This window comes from Symphalangus syndactylus, chromosome 7 (assembly GCF_028878055.3).
Source record: "Symphalangus syndactylus isolate Jambi chromosome 7, NHGRI_mSymSyn1-v2.1_pri, whole genome shotgun sequence".
Classification (NCBI taxonomy): Eukaryota; Metazoa; Chordata; class Mammalia; order Primates; family Hylobatidae; genus Symphalangus; species Symphalangus syndactylus.
In genome coordinates this window covers 96,536,497-96,557,411 of record NC_072429.2, presented here as the reverse complement: position 1 = coordinate 96,557,411, position 20,915 = coordinate 96,536,497, and the positions used below count along the sequence as shown (strand labels likewise).

Here is a 20,915-nt window from a genome sequence, read left to right as displayed (position 1 = left end):
AGTGTGCTTTGGGTTGTACCCCAACTCCATCTCATCCATGTCAAAGCCACTGTCATAGTCATTACCACCAATGACTGACAACAGCCCAGCCCTGCCATTCCATCTGAGCCCCCTTCAGGCTGTGGTGGCTGTCTGCCAAGCCACATGGCAGGGTTCAAGGATGGCCTCCTGGGCTGAAGCTCCAAGTGGCAAGTTGTCCCTTGGAAGGACCTCCCTGGCACCATTCACTAGCAACAGCAATGACATTCCCCATTCTCCCCTTGGCATATGCTCAGCCTCCCTCTTTCCCTGGCCCTCCTGAGTTATCTTGCCATATGCTTTAAACAGGGGAGTCCTCCATAGCTTCCCTAGAAGACGGGGAATCCCTGGAAGGGACGCTCCTGCATGTGCTACAGATCAGAGGGCAGCGAGTGCCAGGGGCAGCACTAGAGGCTCTCTGCCAACTTGACTGGTCTTAAACCACTCACCTCTCCCACTGCTAGTCCAGCCTCACACCCAACACCTTGCTCAGGCCAGTGTTACACCCGTCACACCCTCTTCAGCCTGCTTTTCCTGAGGCCTAAGCCTGTCTCTCCCCCTTTTCGTCTCCCCACCTCACTCCTTGCCCTCTCTTAGGTGCCAGTCAGAACGGTTTCTAGATAAACTGTAGAATTATTTTTCCAGAACCTCCAATGGCTGTCTTATTTCAAAGAGCAAACATCTCTCCTTTTCTTTAAATCTCAGGCCACACTTTTAACTACCTTTTGCTAAACAAGGACATATGGCACTCGCTGATAAGAGCTTAGGGCATAACAGCTGCTAGAAGGTGTTTCAGATTTGGACTCTGCTCTGACACCTCCAACAAGCAAGCTCAGGCCTTGGTGGCCCTGGGTTGCCTGGGAACAAGAAACCCCAGAGCCCCGATTTATAGAAGACAGTGTCCTGGTAACTTGGGGGCCTGAGATTGAATTCTATTGGCAGAAATAAAAGTAATAAGTGTGGACAGATAGGAAAATGCAAGGTGAAGAGCCACAAGTATCTCGTTCTCCACAGAGGATTCTAAGCGCCAAGTTTCAGGGGCTGAGAGGAAACATTCCCGGCCATAAACCCATCTTGGTATTTTGACATGGTTTTATGAGGTTGTCCCTTTGGAAGCAAGCAGGGAGAACTGCGCCGGTGTGGACTCCTGCATGGAAATACCAGTTGAATACACGTGGCTTATCTGCCACCCTCACGTACCCATGGAGAGCCTCTCTTTCTGAACTGGGGAAGAGGTGCATTCACTGTTCATAGCAGCTCCTTGCTATTTCTGCAAAGACAAGCCATGGAGCTCACCTAATCTTAGAATGCTCCTGGAAATGTTCTAAGGACTTTACTTGCCATATCTTTTTTTTTTCTTTTGAGACGGAGTTTAGCTCTTGTTGCCCAGGCTGGAGTGCAATGGCACGATCTCGGCTCACTGCAATCTCCGCCTCCTGGGTTCAAGCGATTCTCCTGCCTCAACCTCCCAAGTAGCTGGGATTACAGGCATGCGCCACCAAGTCTGGCTAATTTTATATTTTTAGTAGAGACGGGGTTTCTCCATTTTGGTCAGGCTGGTCTCAAACTCCTGACCTCAGGTGATCCGCCCACCCAGGCTTCCCAGAGTGCTGGCATGACAGGCGTGAGCCACCGCGCCCGGCCGCCATATCTCCTTTAGTGCTCACAGCTCTGTGAGTATTACCATCCTCATTAGACAGATGAGGAAACTGCGGCATACTTGGGTACCTTCAAGTTATCAACCCTGTAAACTTCACAGCTGGGGTCGAAACCCAAGCAGGCTGACCTCAGTCTCTGCTCTCGACCACGGGTCCCTGAAGTCTCTTGACTGCCCCATTCCTTAAAGGCTGATTGTAAGTGTGCTTGGTGCGGATGCATTGTGGCTTCCTGATTTATGACAAATTGAAACTTGGTCAGTTGGGTTTGTTCAGGGTGGGCGCGAGTGTCCCTGAGGAGAGCACCTTCCTGTGCCCCCAGTCCTGGAGACCCTACCAGGGACAGTCCCCATTTCTCTGTCCTCTCCCCAAACGGCTCCAAACTCTTCTGGGGTTTCTAGCAACTACCACAAAATGCATTCCCCTTTCTCTCCCTCTTCCACAATATAGGGAAGCTGGAGGTTTAGCTGCCATAGAGACCCAAGAACAAAATCCAGATGACACGAGCATGAAAATACCAGGTTCCGAAGACGGAAGAGGGAGCCATCAGCTGTCCGTGGAATAGGAACCACCCCGCATACCCGCTCAACAGGTCTCCCTTTCCCTGGGTCGCGGTGGCCGGGGTCTGGGCGTCCCCTCTGCGGGCCACAGCGCCCCCACGGGGCACTCCGGGGCGGTTGCGGAGCGGCTCGTCCTGCGCAGGGAGCGCGCCCAGCTCTCCCGGCCGGGGTGGCGGGACTTCTCCCGCCGAGGGGTCGGGCAGCGCCGCCCTCCCTCTCCCGCTGTCCTCGGAGGGGTCGAAGGCGCCTCGGAGGGGGCGCCGGGGCGCTGGGGGCTGCAGTGCGGGCCTGGGGAGGGCGCCTGCGCGTCGGGCAGCCCAGGCTCGGTATGTCTGTCTGTGGGTCGGTCCGCCTGCACCTCGAGGCCGCCCGGCCGCGCAGAGCCGGGGGAAAGCGCGCCGCGCTCACCTGCAGCCGCCGGCGCCTGGGAAGCGAGGCAGGGGCGCAGCCACCCGGGTCTTCCTCGTCGGCCTCTTCGCCTCGCCGAGGGCCGCAGCTCTCCTCGGGGATCGCTCGTGGGAGGCGAGGACGGAGCCCCAGCCTCTGCCTCTGCCTCTGTCTCCGCCGCCGCCGCTTGCTCCAAGTCCCATCCCAGAGCGCTCCCTTCGCTCGCTGGCTGCCTGGGAGGCGCTGGGCAAGAGCGGGCGGGCGGCTGGGGAGGCGGTGCCGCGGCGAGGGTGGGGAGCGGGCCGGGCGGAAGGAGGGGTGTCCTCTTTGGGGATGGGGAAGGCGCGGAGAGGGAGCGGAGGCGAGGGCAGCCCCACCCTGTGGGCAGCCCGGGGAGCTGGGCACTCTGGCGGCGCGCCCTGCCTGCTGCCACCTGGCTCCACTCTGTCCGTGCCTGAGCCCAGGCGGGCATCAGACTCCAGGGGTACGGAGCCGCAGGCACAGAACACAGGCAGCTTTAGGGGCCTGTCGGGGTGGGAGTGCGGGGAGGGGTCTTCTGGGGGAAAGGAGACATGGCAGGAATCTTATATCCAGAACTTGGGGTCATGATCTGCGGGACGCACCCACTGACGCGGGGATGGAGAAAAAAGTGGTGAGAATTGGGCTAATTGATGACAAGCGCCAAGAGCTGTCTTGCCAGTGCCCAGAGCACCCCACCAGTGCCAGTTCATATTAACAGAGCGTCCACTGGCTGGGGACCAGGCCTCGGGGTGGGGAGGAGGTAAAGATGCCAGGATGGAGAGGAGACAAAAATCCTACCCCGAGGGAGCAGGCAAAGTCTAGTTCAGACAAGACTTTTGAAATTATGAGCAGAGACATTTGCAACTTTGCAAAATGGAGGAACCTCACCTTGGATGTCCCCATGGAGCCTTGGAGGGATGCAGAAGACAGGATTGGCCAGCGACAGTCGAAGTGGCCGGCACCCCACTCTACCAGCTCCCCATTTCCTGGAGGCTGGGGTGAGTGGATGTATAACAGACCGGGATATCTCCTATAAAGCTCCAAAATTCTGTTCCCAAACCACTAACCAACGCACCCAGTTCAGGTTTTTTTTGTTTTGTTTTTTTTGAGACGGAGTCGCCCAGGCTGGAGTGCAGTGGCGCGATCTCGGCTCACTGCAAGCTCTGCCTCCCGGGTTCACGCCATTCTCCTGCTTCAGAGTAGCTGGTACTACAGGCGCCTTGCCACCACGGCCGGCTAATTTTTTTTGTATTTTTAGTAGAGACGGGGTTTCACCGCGTTAGCCAGGATGGTCTCGATCTCCTGACCTCGTGATCCGCCCGCCTCGGCCTCCCAAAGTGCTGGGATTACAGGCGTGAGCCACTGCGCCAGGCCCCGGTTCAGGTTTTAACAAGCTACCAGCAGAGGCAGCAGCACTAACTAGTTTCAAAACCTCTGGATGTGCCACAGTCTGATAATTTGTGCTTTGGGCGGACTTTGTTTTGTAATTAACCATCACTCCTATTTGATGATAGAGTTGATTTCTGAAATATGAATAAACCCCACGTTCAAAATCAATTCTTCAGAAAAGCTCCAGGAGGGGTAATTAAAATTCCAGCCATGAAGCAAGGGGTTAACATACTCGAGCCATCAGGCAAGTCAATGATACCTTAATACCAAGAAAGAATTGTGGATTCCTGTTCCTTTACCCAGTACCTTAAGCCCACTGGGCACTCTTGGCTGCCTGCACTGATCAGAAATAGTTTTTTTGTTATGTCTTTGGGAGGAGGTAGATGGAGGTCAGAAAGCAGAGGAAAGTCTTCAGGAAATGTTTGGTCTCTGAAGTCTTGGATCCCATAGAAGAAAATTCTTCTTGAGTCTGGGCCAGTGAAAATCCCCTAGGAACTTGGGAAGTTGAGCTACGGTTTATGGAAACTTAAATTTAAAATGTGTTGACTTGTTCCAAGACACCAGTGTGATCCAGTAATTTACCAGGAAAACAATAACAATCCCCAAACCCTTCCAAATTGTAAGGAAATTGTAATTTAGTAACTGATTCCAGTGACTCTGGTGTATGCCAATTAAAATGAGTGTTTTCCCCCCAGGGAGTTCTATCGGAATTCTTCAGAATAGTTAATCTATGTACAAATTACACTTGGGGCCAAGTCAAATAGGTCAAATGAGTTGTTCTACCTAGTGGGATGATCTTCAGGTCTGCCAGAAAAAAATGAAGGAAAAGCAAGTTCAATGTCCTGAAATATAAAGTCAGAACAAACAATGAAATGATTTCTGGGTTACCTTCAGGATGAATTGCAAGTTGATAATTAAGACTATAGGTTAGGAAAAGGCCAAAATTGCCTTTTCTGCTAGAGGTCCTGCCATGTGCTAGATGTACAGAGAACCTTATTCAGAAGTGTGGGGTTAAGATTTTTAGTTCTGGGACTGGGCGATGTCTCACACCTGTAATCCCAGCACTTTGGGAGGCTGAGGCGAACGGATCACTTGAGGTCAGGAGTTCTAGATCAGCCTGGTCAACATGGTGAAACCCCGTCTCTACTAAAAATACAAAAGGTAGCCGGGTGTGATAGTGGGCGCCTATAATCCCAGCTACTCAGGAGAATCGCTTGAACCTGGGAGGCGGAGGTTGCAGTGAGCTGAGATTGTGCCACTGCCCTCCAGCCTGAGCAATAAAGCTAGAGTCCATCTCAAAAAATAAAAATAAAAATTAATAATAATAATAATAATAATACAAAAATTAGCTGGGTGTAGTGGCACACGCCTGTAATCTCAGCTACTCGGGAGCCTGAGGCTGGAGAATCACTTAAACATGGGAGGCGGAAGTTGCAATGAGCCGAGATTGCACCACTGCACTCCAGACTGGGTGACAGAGTGAGACTCTGTCCCAAAAAAAAAAAAAAAGATGTTCAGTTCCTATGTGGGCCCTCATGTAAGCAGACAAAAATGAGGTATGTATTATCTGAAAACTCCTAAGAGCTCACGAGTTAACTGGAATTGGTATCTGTTTAAACTAATCACAACCTGAGTAGCTATACTTGGGACCAACTCTCAGTTCTCTATCTCCACGTAGTCAATTGTGGAGTAAGGATTTGGGTCGGGGGAGTCATTTGACCCAGGCCTCACACTCGTGAACAGCCTCGAATATAGACTTTAAACATAAGCATCCCTTTGCTCCTTGTAAACATTAGAACTTTTTGTTTTGCATTAGAATCCTTCTTACTTGAGACCTAGCTATCTGGCCTAGAGGGCAGATTGAAATGAGACTGTCAAATCCAAAGGGGATCAGAGTACAGTATAAGGAAACTGAAGAACAGACAGGTTGCCTCATGGACCTATAAACCTAAAATAAAGCTCTACTGAATTCATGAGGAGACATGTAAAATTGCAATGTCATCTCACGTGCCCTGTTTCCCTAGGTGACAGACAGTGTTTGAGTCCCATGTAAACTATTAGAGCTCCTCCCTGTCTCCCTCAAGTAGAAGGCCAGGAGAGGAAACATCATATCCGGCCAGCTGCCCATTTGTTGGAGCTGGAGATGCAGGGTTAAGGGAATGTTGCAAGGTAGTGGATGAGCTTGGACTCCAGCCCAGGGAAGGGAACCCTGTAAGCAAGGCAGAGCTCTCTTTGGGATACCCCATCTACATGGACAGCTGGGTCCATGTCCAGAGGGTTCCTTTGAGGACAGGCTGACTGATGGCACCATTGTCCCAGGTGACATAATTTCTTTCTTTTTTTTTTTTTGGCATATGAACATTTATTACTACAGTGTTTTCACCATTAAAATTTATGATCTTGGTCTTTCCTTCTTGCCTTTGTGTAGGGCCAAAAAACACAGGCTACTTTGACAACCTGAAAGCGAACTCTAGAAATATCACCAACAGCATGACCTTTTTGACCAAATCCAGCAACCAGAACTTTATGGTTTTCCTCAATAAGTTTCAAGCAACCATCACTGAGTACAAAGGCTGTGATTTTCTTGCCATCCTTGATCCACTGGACCCTGACACTCTTCCTAATGGCAGAATTTGGCTTTTCGGCTTCAACTCCTACTTTTTCCAGCACAATTCGTTTTGCGTGAGAAGCACCTCCAAAAGGGTTGGCCTTCAGGGCTGTGCCCAAATGGGCGTTCTTGTACTGTTTATCATGCCACTTCTGATCTTGTCGGTGACTACAGAGCCTCCTAGCAGTACGAAGTCCATGACACTCGCCCATCCTGCCAGCGCTACGGGCCTCAGCAAAAGAGAGAAGCAGCTGTCCCAGGTGAAGTAATTTCTAAATAAACATATCCCATCTTGGAAAGACAGGATGAAAGCGATCAGGAAAAAACTACAGCAAGTTGAAAATTTGTTCAAGAAAACAATACTCATTTCAAAGGGGACTCAAATGTTTTTATGTGATTTTGACTTGGACCATGAGCTCCTGACGACAGGGACTGGGCCTTTTGCTTATTTATAGATCTTGCCCTATGCCATGCTGTAGAAGGGACTGGGTTACACTGGCTCTAACCAGGATTTTAGAGCCTTACAGTTTTGTGGAATCAGATTGATGCAGCTTCCTATCAAGGATGAGATAAGGCCTGGCACAGTGGCTCATGCCTAACATGTCAGCCCTTTAGGAGACCTAGGCAAGAGGATCACTTGAGCTCAGGAGTTTGAGACCAGCCTGAGCAACACAGTGAGACCCCATCTCTGCAAAAAATTTAAAAATTAGCTGGAGGTGGTGGCATGTGCCCGTAGTCCCAGCAATTTGGGAGGCTGAGATGGGAGGATCACTTGAGCTGGGGAGGTCGAGGCTGCCATGAGCTGTGATTGCACCACTGCACTCCAGACTCCAGCCTAAGCAACAGAGCAAGACCCTGTCTCAGATTTTTAAAAAGAGAGAGATAGGCTGGGCGTGGTGGCTCACGCCTGTAATCCCAGCACTTTGGGAGGCCAAGGCGGGTGGATCACAAGGTCAGGAGATCAAGACCATCCTGGCTAACATGGTGAAACCCCGTCTCTACTAAAAATACAAAAAATTAGCTGGGCGTGGTGGTGGGCGCCTGTAGTCCCAGCTACTCAGGAGGCTGAGGCAGGAGAATGGCATGAACCCGGGAGGCGGAGATTGCAGTGAGCCGAGATCGCGCCACTGAGCTCCAGCCTGGGTGAAAGAGCAAGACTCTGTCTCAAAAAAAAAAAAAAAAAAGAGAGAGAGAGATAATAGGCAGTCGCAGTTGGCTGTAGTCCCAGCTACTTGAGAAGCTGAGACAGAGGATCCCTTGAGCCCAGGAGTGTGAGCCTGGCTTGGGCAACACAGCAAGACCCCATCTCTATAAAGTGGGGAGCCTTAATGCATAGGCAATAGTGAGTACAAATATGATTTGTTTTCTTGGATACTGACAAAGCTGAAACACTGCCTGTCTACCTGCAGACTATGTTTCATTTTGGAAATGGAGGATGGACCTGCTATTTATGGAAGCATCGCTCAGCAACACAGATTGCTGCTGCTTTCATTCCTAAACCTAGAAATTGGCACAAAGTGGTTGGCTATTAGAAGCGGATAGCCTCATCATTGTGACACTCAACTAACTACCTTCTCTCAAGGATATTAATGAGTCTATGTCTGTATGGGATGCCTGGTGTTAAATCAGTTTGCCAGACACTTGGGCAATGTCTATGTGCATCTATTCTATAAAATCCCCCAGCACACTGACAGAGCTCAATAAATGGGGATTCAAGAATAACAAAAATAGGCCGAGTATGGTGGCTCACGCCTGTAATCCCAATACTTTAGGATGCCGAGGTGGGTGAATCACTTGAGGTCAGGAGTTCGAGACCAGCCTGGCCAACATGGTAAAACCCTGTCTCTATTAACAATACAAAATTAGCCTGGCTTGGTGGCACAAGCCAGCAGTCCCAGCTACTCAGGAGGCTGAGGCAGGAGAATCACTTGAGCCTGGAAGGCAGAGGTTGCAATGAGTCAAGATCGTGTCATTGCACTCCAACCTGGGCAAGCGAGTGAGACTCCGTCTCAAAAAAGAGAAACAAAAAAAAAAAAAAAAGAAAAGAAATTCAGCAAATGAAGTGCAAACTCTATACTCTAAAAGCTGCAAACATTATTGAAATTACAGAAGATCTAAAATGGAAAGACATTCCATATTCATGGATTGGAAGACTTAATAAAATGGCAATATCCCCAAATTGACCTACAGATTCAACATAATTCCTATTGAAATCACAGAGGCTTCCTTGCAGAAACTGACAGGTTGATGCTAAAGTCCATATGGCAATTTAAGGGATTCAGAGTAGCCAAAATAATCTTGAAAGAAAAAGAACAAAGTTTGAAGGCCAGGTGCAGTGACTCATACCTGTAATCTGAGTGCTTTGGAAGGTTGAGGTGGAAGGATTGCTTAAGGCCAGGAGTTAGAGACCAGCATGGGCAATATAACAAGACCCCTGTCTCTACAAAACATTAAAAAAAAATTAGCCAGGCATGGTGGCGCATGTCTGTAATCCCAGTTACTCAGAGAGGCTGACGTGGGAGGATCACTTGAGCCAAGGAGTTTGAGGCTGCTGTGAGCCGTGATCATGCCACTCTCCCCTGGGTGACAGTGTGAGACAGTATCTGAAGAAAAAAAAAATTCATTTCCACTGCAGAAATTGCCTGCGGTGTTTGAGTCTACGGTACCTGCCACAGGGGAATTTACATTGCTTTTACTATTGGAATTTTGCGATCTTCTTATAAAGGATGAAAGACAAACAAGGTTTATCATGCATGGTCTTACAGGGATTTCATTTAAATCTGAAGTGACCAGGAAGTAGGTGAACAGGTCACTATATTTAAGTTGCATAGTAGCTGTTGAGAATTTCCCCCCATTTATCCAAGGTCTCAGGGTTCCACCAAGGTCTTAGATTTGGTCATTTATTGCTTTAACTTTAACAATGATTTACTAGGAAAGGGAAAAGAGAAAGCTCCTAAGAGGAGACACATCTAGCAATTTAATTTTGTATTCAGATTCCAGCTGAATTAAGCTCACATGAATGGGACTTGATCACAAGAATAGCAAGAACTAAGAATGCTGGTTTCCTTTTGATTTCAAATTTAGGCAGACAGGTAGCCTCTCATCTTAGCGGGCCTTTAATCTTTCTTCGGAAAGCAATCCTTTTATTACTGTGTTGCTGTTATCACCTTTACAACTTTCTTCTAAAAGTCGACACTCCCCTAAAAGCCCCCCAGCCCAGTACACACTACTCCAGCTGTGGCTTTGGCAGGGTTGCTGGAGCAGTGACCTTCCCACGGTCTCCTTGCATCATCTATAGGAATGAATGAATTTTTTTCTTTTTCTTTCTTTTTTGTTTTCTTTTTCTTTTTTGCTCTTCTTTTTTCTTCTTTTCCTTTTCTTTTCCTTTCTTTCTTTTTTTTTTTTTTTTTTTGAGACATGGTCTCACTCTGTTGTCCAGGCTAGAGTGCAGTGGTGTAATCATGACTCACTGCAGCGTCAACCTTTCAGGCTCAGGTGATTCTCCCACCTCAGCCACCCGAGTAGCTGGGACCACAGGCATGTGCCACCACGCCTGGCTAATTTTTGTATTTTTAGTAGAGACAGGGTTTCGCCATGTTGGCCAGGCTGGTCTCGAACTCCTGGCCTCAAATGATCTGCCCACCTCGGCCTCCCAAAGTGCTGGTATCATAGGTGTGAGCCACCACACCCGGTGGAATGGAATTTTTTTCTAGTAGCCTCTTCTGAATTGTCTCTGTGGAACTTGAGCTCCACTAAGTTGCTTTTAAAAATTTGTTGCAGTCACTGGGATGGGATTACAGCTGGCTTTAATTTTCCTTATGTGCTTATTTTATTTTATTCTAGTAAATATGTTTTGAGTTCCTTCTATCTGCCAGACATGTGCCATACATGAACAGAGCAATAAGTAACACATAGACCCTCTATGAGTTTATAATCTACTGGGGGACTATTGACAAGAAAAGCAGTAACCATAGAGCGGAAGATATACCTTGACTGGGGATGCTGAGGATGCCATGGAAGAACATAAAATGAATGCCACCCAGGGCCAGGTGCGGTGGCTCATACCTGTAATCCCAGCACTTTGGGAGGCCAAGGGGATTGGATCACTTGAGGCCAGGAGTTCAAGACCAGCCTGGCCAACATGGCAACACCCCATCTCTACTAAAAATACAAAAATTAGCTGGGCGTGGTGGTGCACACCTGTGGTCCCAGCTACTCAGGAGGCTGAGGTGGGAGGATCACTTGAACCGGGGAGGCAGAGGTTGCAGTGAGCCGAGATCATGCCACTGCACTCCAACCTGGGTGACAGAGCGAGAGACTCCATCTCAAAAAAAAAAAAAAAAAAAAATGCCACTCAGATTAGTAGGCCATAGGCTTCTAGAAGGAAGTCATTTTCAGATGGAGACCAAAAGGATGAGTTATTGGCTTTATGTTCAGTTCTTTCTTGAAATCCATTACTTACGTAATTTTATTAAAACCTGCGAGTTTGCAATGTGTCTTGATGCCCAGCTCATACCTGGATTTTCTATGAAGATGTTTAAGGAAGTTTAACTCTCAGGGACGCAGATGATACAATGCATTAACTTCAACAGGGCAAAAAAAAAAGCTTACACTCCCATGGGAAGTGACTACTCTTTTCTGTCTCTATTGGATAGGTGTGAAAATAGACAGTGATACTGGCTTTCTGGGGCAGGGGCAGGGACAATTCCTCAAAAGGAAATTGCTCCCTTAAAAACAACCACTCTAAAAGGCCCACCTCTGTTGATCCCTCTTCCTGCCTGAATACATTCTTTATAACAATGAAAAGTTGATATTTGCAGAGCATTTTCCAGTCTAATTAAATGGGAAACTGACAGCTTTACTTATGTAACACGAACTTCAAGTTGAAGATCCACCCCAAGTTTACAGTTTACACAGCTTTGCACAACCTGCTTTCCTTCTTGGGATGTATTAATTCATATTAGTAGAAATTGATGATTGTTAAGAAGAAGCAAGAAGTTATATGTACAGAATTCTGAAATTCTAGATGTCTCAAAGAAATGCATTACCTACTTTGATGTATTCAATCTGCATTCAAGTCCTCTGCCACTTACTATATGACTTTGGCCCAGTTATTTACCTCTAAAACCCTCAGTTTCCTCACCTGTAAAATGGGGATAGAGTTAATAATATATCTAAGCATGTCTGCATACAGGAAGGGCTCAGTAAATGGTAAATGTTATGCTACCTCATAAAAGGGTAGAAGCCACAGGGAAAGAAAGAGGGGCGAGGCGAAGAGGACCTGTGATCTTCAGTCAGGAAGACGGGAATGATGGGGAGGGCACCAACGGAGACACATTAAATCAACAGAAGGAGATCTGGGGAAAGGGAGGACAATTTTCCATTTTGGACACCATGAATATGAAATGTCAACAGGTTGTCAAGATAGAGAAGACTGGGATTTAGAGCTGCTATTATTATTTACTGAAGGCAACTAAATGTAGGAAAGGTAAATTTAATAAAGACCTACAGTTAAAAACAAGTCAAGGAACACCCTGCGAAGTAAAATACAGAAAAAGAATAATTTGAAATACATTCCTTGGCCAGGTATGGTGGCTCATGCCTATAATCCCAACAGGCTGAGGCAGAGGATCACTTGAGCCAAGGAGTTCAAGATCAGCCTGGGCAATTTAGCGAGATCCTGTTTCTGAATTAAAAAAAAAGAGAAAAGAAATACATTCCTTTAGTTAAAATGAATAAAATGGATATCACACAAAGGCCACCACACTGGGTGCAAGGGGTGTCCCTGCCACATGAGACAACACGGTCCTTTATGCTGTTGCTGGTCACAGACAGCAGACCCATTGCTCCTTGTCTTCCCAGAGCCAGGGCTTTCCTTAGGCACAGGTGAAGAGTCATCTGCCCCTGAGTAGGCCTAGCTTGGACATCCCCATCTAGGAGCCCAGAAATTGGAACATGTCACTTGGATAGCAGGGGCTGAGACACCGCAGCCCAGACCTGTGACTAGTAAGTAGCAGCCAAGATGATGCCACGCTCAATCCTAGCCTTTCCTTAGAGAAATGCAGCTCCAACCCTCACTGCTGGTGAACTATGTGCATCCTACCCTTAATCACAGTTCCTTAGAAAACTATCTTTGCTCTACTGAAGAAATGTACCTGCTACATGTTGACATACATCAAGGGATATATAATTTTTATTTCCTGGGTTAAAAGATTTCCATCTTATTAAAAGTTGTGCTTACACAACTTAATGACTTAAAAAAAAAAAAAAAAAAGGCTGGGCTCACTGTAATCCCAGCACTTTGGGAGGCCAAGGCAGGTGGATCATGAGGTCAAGAGATCAAGACTATCCTGGCCAACATAGTGAAACTTCGTCTTTACTAAAAATACAAAAATTAGCTGGGCATGGTGGCGCATGCCTGTACTCCCAGCTACTCAGGAGGCTGAGGCAGGAGAATTGCTTGAACCTGGGAGGCGGAGGTTGCAGTGAGCTGAGATCATGCCACTGCACACCAGCCTGGAGACACAGCAAGACTCTGACTCAAAAAAACAAAACAAAACAAACTGTATCTACTTCTGCCGCTCCTGGTTTGGTGCAGACCTGATACCTCTTTTGTGAAACAGCAGCTGAGGAGATGCTGGCCATGGCCAACAAAAAGCCCAAGGAAAGAGTCAAGACAGGGCTGGGCGTGGTGGCTCACGCCTGTAATCCCAGCACTTTGGGAGGCCGAGGCGGACGGGTCACCTGACGTCGGCAGTTCGAGACCAGCCTGGCCAGCATGGTGAAACCCCGTCTCTACTAAAAATACAAAAATTAGCCAGGTGTGATAGCAGGTGCCTGTAATCCCAGCTACTCAGGAAGCCGAGGCAGGAGAATCGCTTGAACCTGGGAGGTGGAGGTTGCAGTGATCCGAGATCGTGCTATTGCACTCCAGTCTGGGTGACAGGGCAAGACTCTGTCTCAAAAAAAAAAAAACAAAAAAAACAAAAAACCACTGCACTTGGCCTGTGGTGCAGTTTAAGAGGCATACACCACTTAGTAAACTAGGCCAGGTGCGGTTGCTCATGCCTGTAATCCCAGCACTTTGGAAGGCCAAAGTGGGCAGTTCACTTGAGGCCAGGAGTTCGAGACAAGCCTGGCCAACATGGCGAACACCTGTCTCTACTAAAAATACAAAAATTAGCCAGGCGTGGTGGCACGCGCCTGTAATCCCAGCTACTCGGAAGGCTGAGGCACGAGAATCGCCTAAACCTGGGAGGTGGAGGTTGCAATGAGCTGAGATCGTGCCACTGCACTCCATCCTGGGTGATAGAGAATCTGTCTCAAAAAAAAAAAAAAAAAAAACACTCCAAAAAACAGAAAACAAAAAGGAAAGAAGCATACACCTTAGTAAACTAATGGAAGCCTATTGTGAAGGACAGGAGGACAGGGTTTGTCAAGGAGGCAGATCAGACTCCAATTTGATAGGCACCAATGAAACAGACACACGTGCACAGTTGGAAAAGGAGAATGAAGATACAATTGATGTGTTGCAGCAGCAGACAGGAGGTGTCTACTGGAAAGGGAACCTGCTTCTTTACTCCAGAACTCTGTTCTTAGAGACCAAGATTATATTCCCAATTAGGAAACTGCAATGTGGTTCCACCACATCCTGACTACTACGGTATAGGTTTCTCTATTCCTTCATTTCCCCCTTCCCCATTCCTTTACTGTACATGAAGTAATTGCTACATGTGCACAAGCATGTTCATTTTTTTCTTTTTGAGACAGTCTCACTCTGTCACCCAGGCTGGAGTGCAATGGCACAATCTTAGCTCACTGCAACCTCCACCTCCAAGGCTCAAGCAATTCTCCCAGCTCAGGCTCCTGAGTAGCTGGGACTAGAGGCTGCCCACCATAACCGGCTAAATTTTTTTGTACTTTCTGTAGAGACAAGGTTTCGTCATGTTGCCTAAGCTAGTCTCGAACTCCTGAGCTCAAGTGATCCACCCACCTCCCAAAGTGCGGGGATTACGGGCATGAGACACTGCGCCCCACCTGTTGCGTTTTTTAAAAACTAAACAGCCGGTATCTTTTGATTGACATCAAGTGGAAATGGGATGGGGAAAAATATTGTTTCTGTGAAAATACCCTTTCTCCATTGTGGCATGTTCATTCAACTCTTTATATTCCTGCAAGTTACTTTGCTCTTGTTTAAACAACAAAAACATAAAAATCCTTGCATACCTTGTTCAGCTGGAGAATTTTAATTGTAAAACCAATGACAATTTTATAACTTTCTTGTATGTAGCTGTTATATGTAGGGCAATCTGTCTTTCAGTAGGGATAAATTACTCTAAAAAAAGAATCCTAGTTTTCGTTTTCCCTTCAAGCCAAGCATCTTGTTGTTTAAATAAACTTTTTTGTTGTTGCTTTTTTTTTTTTTTTTTAAAGCATATCTAAGTTTTAGGTGGAATAAAACAAAACTTGAGTCTGTTCTACTGTTTTAAGCCAAATTCTTCATTCTACAGCAGCAGCTGCTCTTGCTGGTAAGGGTCACATAGATGGGTATATGGTGCTAAGACTAACTTTTTCTGGGTTGGCCAACCGACAGCTTCTCGCCTGCTGTCTTGGTACTCTAGTTAGCAGAAGGCCTCCATGGCCTTCTGGGCAGAAGGTTGCAGATCTGGCTGGTTTCCACACACTATGAGCCATTTAGCAGAAGACTTGGCCAGTGTGCAGAAACACTTTACGTGATTCCATGGGTGTGGAGACATCCTTGTAATGCCTTTTTCCTTCGCTTTTAAAACATGTATCTGAGCTGCCAAAAGCCCCTTTTATATGGGCCATGGGCACTATTTTTGGCGTTTGGTAGGTCTGAAGGGGGAGCCTTGGCCTGCACTTCCTGCTGGCAGTTCTTTTGCGTGAGTTGCTCTTTCAACACCTTGGCAAAGATACCTGCCCTATCCCCTCCAGAACCCCAGACTGCCCACATGACCAGCACCAATGCAGTTTAACGATACTTAAGTCAGTTTCCAGACTGGCTGCAAAACCTAAACACATCTCTAAAAAACAAAGAGGGAAAGTACATGTTTTTATAGTCTCATTAGTTTTCCTCTGTCACAAAAAAATGCTCACTTCGCACAGCAAGATTTTCCTCAAATGATGAATACTTTCAAATACAATACATCCGTCTATGGAGAAAACTTTAATGGTTACAGTTTATACAGATGGTCTATTGAGATCATTAGTAATCAGTATTGTTGGTTAATGAACTGAGGGTAGAGGAAAGACAAATGGAATGAGATGTGGTTTGGTTAAGCAGTCAAACTACACAAATATGTTTAGGGCTAGAGTAAAAAATAGGGAGGGGGTGGAAAGGCTTGGAGTAGGAGAAATTTCTTTCTTCCTCCCTCCCTCTCTCCCTTCCTCCCTTTCTTTTCTTCCTCTCCTCTCTTTTCTTCTTTCCTCCTCCCTCTCCCCCTCCCCATCCCCCTCCTCCTCTCTCTCATAAAAAACGGGGAGGGGACAAAAAGGCTCAGAGTAGGGGAAGTTTATTTCCCTCCCTCCCTCCTTTCCTTTCCTTTCTATTTTTTCGAGCCCAGGCTGGAGTGAAGTGGTGCAATCTTGGCTCACTGCAACCTCGGCCTCCCTGGCTCAAGTGATTCTCATGCCTCAGCCTCCCGAGTAGCTGGGATTGCAGGTGCATGCCACCACGCCCAGCTAATTTTTCTATTTTTAGTAGAGACAGGTTTCACCATGTTGGCCAGGCTGGTCTCAAATTCCTGACCTCAAATGATTCGCCCACCTCGACCTCCTAAAGTGCTGAGATTACAGGTGTGAGCCACCGCACCTGGCCATCTCTTGCATTCTTGAGGATGAAAGGAAGGGGGCAGGAACAAGGATATCAGACTCTGGAGGAGCTGCCGCATGTAGTATTCATGTAGGAAGAGGGTGCAGGAAGGAGAGGGACTATTGGCCTTAAGCCTCTTTTACATAACTTGGTATCCTGGAAATCTGACTAGCTTGTTCAACGGAAGCTGTTTCTAGGATGGACAGACTACAATTTAAGTCAAAGGGTGTGTATGTTTTCCTCTTCCTTCTACCCCAGCAAACAGACTTGAAAAATTGCAGGAATAACTGCTTGTTTCTCTGTGGACAACAAAATAGGAGAAAGAGGCTAGATATCAAAATGGATTTGAAATACATTGAAAAGTGAGGCATTTATTTGGATTAGCAATGAGACAAAAAGATACAGTGAACTGCTAAGGCACGTGATGTGCTCTGCTGGGTAATTTTAATCCAACATCACAACCTTCCCATAGTGGAGACAAGAAGGGAACAATTTCTTACTCTGCAGAGTTTTTGTAAATATGGAGGCAGCTCTTGACCTTAGCCTGAGTTATGCAACAAGTCAGGAAAAGCCAGCATTACCAACACTATATGGGATCTCTAAGAATGAAGGGATATCTCAGTCTATGGTGCTATTTGAGTGCTGCATGAACAAGATCAGCAGTCTTGTTTTCTCTCCAAGAACCCTATGTGACTCAAAATCAGCACTTCCTTCCATTTGACCATGCATCATTTTTTTTTTTCCCCTGAGATGGAGTCTGGCTCTGTTGCCCAGGCTGGAGTGCAGTGGTGCAATCTCAGCTCACTGCAATCTCCACCTCCTGGGCTCAAATTATTCTCCTGCCTCAGCCTCCCAAGTAGCTGAGATTACAGGTGTGCACCACCATGCCCAGATAATTTTTCTGTCTTTAGTAGAAATGGGGTTTTCCCATGCTGGCCAGCTAGGCTGGTCTCGAACACCTGACCTCAGATGATCCACCCACTTTGGCCTCCCAAAGTGTTGGGATTATAGGCATGAGCCACTGTGCCTGGCCTGACCATGTATCACTTTTCATACTGCAAAAATGATTAGGCAAAGAGCTATAAAATCATGGGGAACAACATGCAATTAACTGTGATTTCCTATGTCCCTTCCCCAGGAATCATGAAACTATCTGATAGGGCTTTTCCATTCTTTTTGTTTCAAGACAATGTCTCAGTCTGTCCTTCAGGCTGAAGTGCAAGCAGCATGATCATGGCCACAGTTCACTGCAGCCTCAACCTCCTGGGCTCAAGTTATCCTCCCATCTCAGCCTCCTGAGTAGCTGGGACTACAGGAACATGCCATCGTGCCCAGCTAATTTTTAAATTTTGCACAGAGATGAAGTCTTACTATGTTGCCCAGGCTGCTCTCTAACTTCTGAGCTCCAGCAATCCTCCTGTCTCCCCTTCTTCCAAGGTGCTGGGATTATAGGCATGAGCAACTGCCCCTGGTGCCCTCTCCATTTCTAGTAACCCATGTGTCTAACTTTATGTCAATCTTCTACACATAAAGCTTCAAGAAACAGAATTACTTAGGTAGAGTTTATAAAGAATGCCAATGAGATACACCAAAAGAAATAGATGATTCTTTGGGATAAAAATCCCCCTTCCTTCCTATTTTAATCTCCCTTGGAATGTAGCAAAAATCTTAACTGCTTATTAAAAGTACACGATGGACATAAAGCAACCATATGCAAAAACAGCTGAATGCATGGTTAGGAATGTTGGAAGCTCGAGTCTGTTTGTCCCCCATTCCTCTTGGCCTAAGATGCTGATTTTATCAGGACTGGGATATTAAAAACACTGTGTGTAAAACAAGCCATAAAGCCTACTCCTACTCTCCGTGCAATGCTGGCAAGTCTAAGTCGCCACAGGTGCAGGTTGGGATGGGAGGCACCAAGGAAACATGACCCTGATTCAGTGCCCCCTGCTTAGCTGTAACAATATGTTAATCAGAACTGCCTGGCATCTTCCTGAAAAAGACTTTCAATAGGAGCCAGTATGCTTCGCTTCATCCAGAAGTTTTCTCAAGCATCTTCAAAGATGCTGAAGTACTCTTTCCCAGTGGGACTAAGAACCAGCAGAACAGATACACTTTCTCTCAAGATGTCTCTCCAGCAGAACTTTTCCCCATTTCTAAGGCCTTGGCTTTCCTCATTTCCAGTGTATATGAGCAAGACACAGTGCTATCATACATCCCCCTGCAGCTTTAAAAAGCAGCAGAAGCAAGCACTTCCAGCCAGGCCACCAAGCACCATCACTTACCTAACTGACAGCCCAAAGTCAGCATTATATGTAACTCTGGCAGGACTAATCCCTTTCATTGCTCCACCACTGGTCATGCTGATGACAAAAACTTATATTCCCATATTAGCTTTTACTCAGTTGGCTTATGGAGCCAGTTTCCTATCTTTCTTGGGTGGGATCAGATGGGGTTTTGCTCTACCAGAAGGTAGTCCAGCCAAACCAGCCTACCTTAATTTAGCTAGCAGGACAGCTCTCCTCTTTTCTTTTCATGGTTTGCCTTCCTTATTTCTGTAAGATTTAGTGAAGCCATAGTCACAGTAATAATGGGTATGGGGGTGGCTTTACACCTTGAACTTTTTCTCTTACCACATTATCCCAACTGGTTTAAAGCCCTGAGGATAGTAGTCACTTTATTGGCCACTTTTTCATTTATAACCACTTTGGTAGTTAAAAGTAGTTTTCCAGAAAAAGGACATAAGAGACCTGGTCAAGTATAAAAAATATAAAAATACACTGTAGATAACATTTGTATGCCGGCTACACCTTTTTCTACTTCTGTTTGGCTTTTTCCCCCCACACCAATGGTAATTTATACTTCACAGATTGTTCTTCATTTCTAGAAATTGTTATTTCATAGTAATTACTTGAGCAAAAGCTTGAAAATCCCTGACAAGTACTTTTCATCTCATAGTGTATTAGTTTTCACTCAGTCATTTTATGAATAATATAGTTATCCACTTAAACATTTCAATATTTTAACCATCTTGAAAATTAAAATAAAAGATTAAAAATCCCCACCCCCTCCCCCAAAAAAAAGCCAACTCCTTAGGCTGAACTGGATGCATCTGCCTGGCCATATGTGTAGGGAAATGTCCTCAGACAAAGTCACAAGGTCATCTTGGATGTGGGCAAACCTCATTTTAATTGCAAAAGACTTAATTTATAGCACATTCAGTAAGGAACCAACAGGAGAGTTGCTGACTTTGGAACATAGGAATATATAAAAATCCCTTGCAATTCAGGTAGTCAAGGTAAAAAGTGCATACAAGGAAAGCAATCCTCATTTTTCTGAAAATGTTTACATTTTAAAAGGTGACTAGACATACTTGGAAGTTCAAAGCAGTAGGATGTAGCTTGCAGGGAAAGGAAAACCCTTTTCCATGTTGTTGGGCAAAAGTATATCAAATATATCCCAATTCCACTTGATAAAGTCAGTTGGATGACCTCCTTGAACCAAGCTAGGGCAGAACACTTAGTAAAAGCGGGCCCTGGGTGGGGATGTGAATCCAAGAGAAGAGGGGCACCAGATCCCATGCAGCGCCGAACATATCCGTTCCACCCTCTAACACATACGAGACACGTCGCCCCATGTCCCCGGACACAAGATCCACAAGAACAGTCAGCAGATGGTCACTGCTACCACAGCCTGGTGCTTTCTAATGGTCTTAATTCAGGCCATGGAGAAAATCCTTTACCACCAAACGCAAACTGTCATTGAACTTGTCATAAAGGATGTTGTGGGGGAAATTCTTGTAACACATATATAAGGACTTCTATTTACCTAATTAGAACAATGATTACACAATTGACATTCCTGTTTCCGTAAGGTTTTGTTCTCTATGCTGGAATGGCTGAAGAAAAAGTTATCTATTTTTGGTTTTATTTTACATTTTCAAAAGAGATGGAACAGAGAGAAAAATGCCCAACTTTGGGGCCCAGCAGGTACAAAAGCAGACTTCTCTGACTCTAGGTCCATCAGATTTGGGGGAAGTTTCAATGCCTAGGGAAGGTTAGTGAAGCCCGTTATATCCCCAATCATACAGGAAGAATTCTACAGTTAATCTATCACAGTGTTCTAGCAAAGCATATGTTGAAAACTACAGTTTTCAATCTAACATCTAAATTTTAAAAAGTAGCATTTCAGCAACAAACAAGCTCAGAGAGCTCATCACAAAAGTAAATAACAGAACTATTGCTCAGATGTCTGCAAAGTCAAGCTGCTGCCCTCAGCTCCGCCCACTTGAAGGCTTAGGCAGACACGTAAGGTGGCGGCGGCTCCTTGGCAGCACTATTCACAGTGGCATCATCATACGGGGGTAGCAGCACCTGAGAAGAAAGAGGGACGGCAAGAGTTAGTGTTTAAAGAGCACATATGTTCCCCGAGGTTTAGCTTTTACT

The 20,915-nt window shown here is 46.2% G+C and overlaps 2 protein-coding genes and 2 pseudogenes across 6 annotated transcripts in view; 1 reads left to right on the top strand and 3 right to left on the bottom strand.

Annotated features, from left to right (window-relative positions):
- MATN2 (matrilin 2) overlaps positions 1–2,892 on the bottom strand; it is a 172,319-nt gene extending 169,427 nt beyond the window's left edge. For 2 of the 5 annotated variants that reach the window (XM_055286858.2, XM_055286860.2), the window contains exon 1: positions 2,642–2,865. The gene's annotated coding sequence lies outside the window, so the exon portion shown is untranslated. Of the gene's footprint in view, positions 1–2,191; positions 2,213–2,641 lie in introns of those variants that run through there. The other 3 variants (XM_055286856.2, XM_055286857.2, XM_063642877.1) reach the window with 3 other exon arrangements.
- Positions 2,893–6,358: 3,466 nt separating this feature from the next.
- Positions 6,359–6,875, bottom strand: LOC129485851 (small ribosomal subunit protein uS12-like; annotated as a pseudogene).
- An 11,472-nt stretch (positions 6,876–18,347) lies between these two features.
- LOC129486640 (transmembrane protein 69-like) lies at positions 18,348–19,239 on the top strand (annotated as a pseudogene).
- Positions 19,240–19,640: 401 nt separating this feature from the next.
- LAPTM4B (lysosomal protein transmembrane 4 beta) overlaps positions 19,641–20,915 on the bottom strand; it is an 86,158-nt gene continuing 84,883 nt past the window's right edge. Inside the window, 1 exon segment of the mRNA XM_055286854.1 lies at positions 19,641–20,843. Within this exon segment, the coding sequence (XP_055142829.1) occupies positions 20,766–20,843 (78 nt within the window). The 3' untranslated portion in view covers positions 19,641–20,765.